Raw genomic sequence first — 3,819 nt, 5'->3', positions numbered from 1 at the left:
CTCTGAGCAGCAGAGAGCAGTTGTCCTTCTGAAAACATACAAACTAAATTTTTTTATTTTGTCTTCTCATTATTCTTTTTCTTTTTTCATTTTTCTTTACATTCAGAAAACAGGCAATTTTGAGGATTCATTTGTAATTGAGTTTTAATGCTAGTGCTCAGACTGGTTATAAAGCAGCAATTGCATCTTATGATTTAGCTATTTTTAACTTGTAACTCCTTCTGATTAAAAGATGTTGTAACTTTAAAAGATCACAATTGTTTTTGGTGTTCAAAAAAACAGTGGGGCCCCAGGCACTGATCTTCTGCCTTCCTCTTGATCCTCCCCACTTCCCAATGCTTGGTTCTCCCAGTTGCCTTCTCCTGGAACCATCTTTTTTTTTTTTTTTTTTTTTTTTTTTTTTGGTGGTACTGGGGTTCCTGGAAGCCCTTCTACCTCCGGGCTACACTCCCAGACCTATGATTACATTTTTATTTGGAAACAGGGTCTCCTAAGCCAGCGCGCGCGGCTGGCTTCGAACCTGCGCGATCCTCCTGTCTCTGCCTCCCAAGCACGGGGATTACAAGCGTGCGCCACCACGCCCGGCTCCTGGAACCATCTTCCACAGGCATTTCCACCTAGGAAGAGGAATCCTACCCTATGTCTGCTATCGAGAACCTTCACTCTTTCGACTCCTTTGCTGATGCAAGTAAGGGTTATGAGCTGCTTTCTGTTGGGACTGGGGATTTTATACATATAAGAATTCAACAGAAAAAAGGCAGAAAAACCCTTACTACTGTCCAAGGTATCACTGTTTATTACAATAAAAATGAACCAGTGAAGGCATTTAAGAAGAAATTTGCCTGCAGTGGTTCTGTGATTGAGCATCCAGAATATAGAGAAATAATTCAGCTACAGGGTGACCAGCACAACAACACATACCAGTTCCTGGCAGTGACTGGACCTGCCAAGAGATGGCATGTGTTGTTGTCCATGCCATCTAGTCTTGAAGTCCCTCATTTAAACAGAGATCATTGTTAGTCTTGTTATTTTTCTGAAAATTCATTCTTTGTTGAAGATGCTATATAAGCTAAAATTCCATGGGTGCTCCCTATATGTACAACATACATGTTAATAAACTTCTATTTGTCTGTTAATCTGTCTTTTATTACAGGGTACTAAGGACCTATGAAGGTTGAAGGAAATTGTTTTTCTATTCCTATGGCTGTATATTCTAGAATTAAAATGTTTTGAGCTTATTGACATTTTCTTTGAGAGAATTGCCATCCTTCCCTTTTTTTAGTAAATAGTTCAACTATGTTAAATGGACATATATAATAGCATTTTTCTCAATCAACTGCTTAGAAACTTTAATCTTTAAGGCTCCTGGTCAATGGTTCCAAGTAGTATTTTAATGTAGAATCCTATTTAACATTCAAATTCTTTAAAAATTTTGTGCATGTGCACGGATGCATATCTCAAGCTTTGGGGAAAAAACTCTAATCAGATTTTATTGTCACAGGCTAATATGACTCTGGAGCCAAACTCAATGTAAACATAAATACAATGGAAATTAGAACATCATACAATGAAATGAATGGTTCCAAGCTTTGCCATGGGTTTCACTCTGCAGGTTCATCTGGTTCATTATCTCCATCTAAGGCAGTTTTTTTTTTTTGGTGAATGACAGTTATTATGATTTATTGAACTCTGGCCACTGGATATTATACAGAGACCAGAAAACTAATGTCACATGGCTTTAGATGTTTCTGTCTTCAGCTAGTATGTCTGCAATGGTTCTTAAGAAAAGGAGACATAAAAGAAAATTATGAGCTTCAATTTTATAGCACTGGTTTAATGTCTGGGCATGTTTTAATGAAAAATAATGCAAGAATGTTGGGTACAATTTTGCTCCCTACATTCATAAAAGTTTTTTGTAACCTTAGGATAGTCATTTTTATAAGGCTATAGATAATTTTCAGTTATTGGAAATAAATAACTTCCAAGGTAGATGAAGACATAATATATTAATTTTAAATGGGGATAAAGTAAAAGTGAATTCTGCTCTAATTTTCAGAAAATCATAATAATAGATAATAATAGTGCTATTTTTCTATCATAAAGATATGCTTTTTTGTTAAGATTTGATGCAATCAATGCAAATTTTGCATCCATTATTTAGTGGATAACAAGTTACTAAAACTGCCAAGTTCTCAACACTTCTTCATTTTCTATAATTTATTAAAGATATAAAGTGGGGAAATAAAATATTTGAATGTTGTATGAGTAATAACATTACTCTGATTATTATTTTATACTTAGCCTTAGCAGCCAGCTACAAAAAGTGTTTGATCAGCGCTGATGAACATACCATTATTTCTGAGGAGATTAAGTTTTCTTTATATTATATTTGGAAACAAATTTCCCATGGGGATCTAATACATTGAATAGTGAAACAAAATAGTAGCTTAAATGAGGTTGATACAATTGAAAATATATATTCAATAGTTATTTTTATAACTAACACTATATTTACTCAAGCATCACATTCAGACATAACTTAAACTTTCCTGCCAGTTGAAATTTTCCCTTTATTTGTCCTGTGCTTCTTGAGTTTCAGGGGTGTTTTTTTCCTTTCTAAGTTTTGTTTTGTAGAGAAACTTTAGGGCAGTATAAAAATGTGGAAGAAAAAAAAGAGTTTCCATATAACCCTTGGACCCACACATGCCTGTCAACATTCTGCACTCAAGTGGTACATTTGTTGTAATTGATGAAATATTTGAACACTAAAAGTCCTTAAATTTACATTGGGGTTCAGTCTTGGTGTTGTATACTGTATGGATTTAGTCAATTGGCTAAAGAGCAACATGCAACCATCATTGTAATAGCATAGAGAATAGTTTCAGTGCCCTAAAATAATCTCTGCTCTATTTATTCTTCTGTCTGTCCCCACAACCCCTAGCAACTGGTCTTTTTTACTGTCTCCATAGTGTTGTCTTTTCCAAGTTTTCTTATAGCTAGAATCATACAGCAGAGCCTTTTCATACTGATTAATTTACAGAGAAATATGCATTTAAGATTCCTCCAAACCTTTTTTATTGCTTAATAGGATATTCTTTTTAGCACTAAATAATATTTTATTGCCAAGATATACCACAGCTTGTTTACTAAATTCACCTACTGAAGGACATCTTTGCTGTTAATAAGTTTCAGCAATTGTAAATGAAATTGACAGAAACATCTATGTTTTAGCTAAATGTGGTGACAAATGCCTGTAATCCCAGCCCTTGGCAGGTTGAACCAAGATCTCACAGTATGAGGTCATCATGCAGTAATTTTGTGACACCCTATTTCAAAGTGAAAAACAAAAATGCTGGGGTGCAATTTAGAGATAGAATGAACATTATTTTAATCCCTAGTACCAAGCAAAACAAAATAAAGCCTCTATGTGCACATTTTTCCATGTTAACAAGTTTTCAGTTCATTTGAATAAATAACAATGAGAATGATTGCTGGTTTATATAAAGATAAATGGCAAATATTATATTCTTTTGCAAGAAACTGCCAAACTATTTATCAAGTGACTCTATTATTTTGCATTCCTGTAGCAATGCATGAGTGTCTGTTGCTTCACATTCTTTCCAACATTTGATGAGAGTGTTTCAAATCTGTATTATTTTAATAGGTATGTAGTATCTGATTCACTTTGATCTATTTTGTGAAGGATGTAAGGTTTTGTCTAGATTTTTTTTTTGTGTGTGTGTGTAACATGTAATGTGTGTGCCTAGATTTTTTCAGGTAGATGTTCAGTTATTTTAGTATCTTTTGTTGAAAATACTA

General features: G+C 34.1%; 1 protein-coding gene across 1 annotated transcript; it reads left to right on the top strand.

Moving 5' to 3' along the window:
- Positions 1 to 639: 639 nt before the first annotated feature.
- On the top strand, positions 640 to 1,020 carry LOC308271674 (eukaryotic translation initiation factor 1-like; the record flags this gene model as incomplete). The annotated part of the gene is made up of 1 exon (XM_080708166.1): positions 640 to 1,020. One exon carries the CDS (start codon positions 640 to 642, stop codon positions 1,018 to 1,020), a length of 381 nt encoding a protein of 126 aa, XP_080564292.1.
- Positions 1,021 to 3,819: the final 2,799 nt, after the last annotated feature.

This window comes from Muscardinus avellanarius, assembly GCF_963383645.1.
Source record: "Muscardinus avellanarius genome assembly, chromosome: 1".
NCBI classification, from domain to species: Eukaryota; Metazoa; Chordata; class Mammalia; order Rodentia; family Gliridae; genus Muscardinus; species Muscardinus avellanarius.
This window is presented reverse-complemented; position numbering and strand designations above follow the sequence as displayed.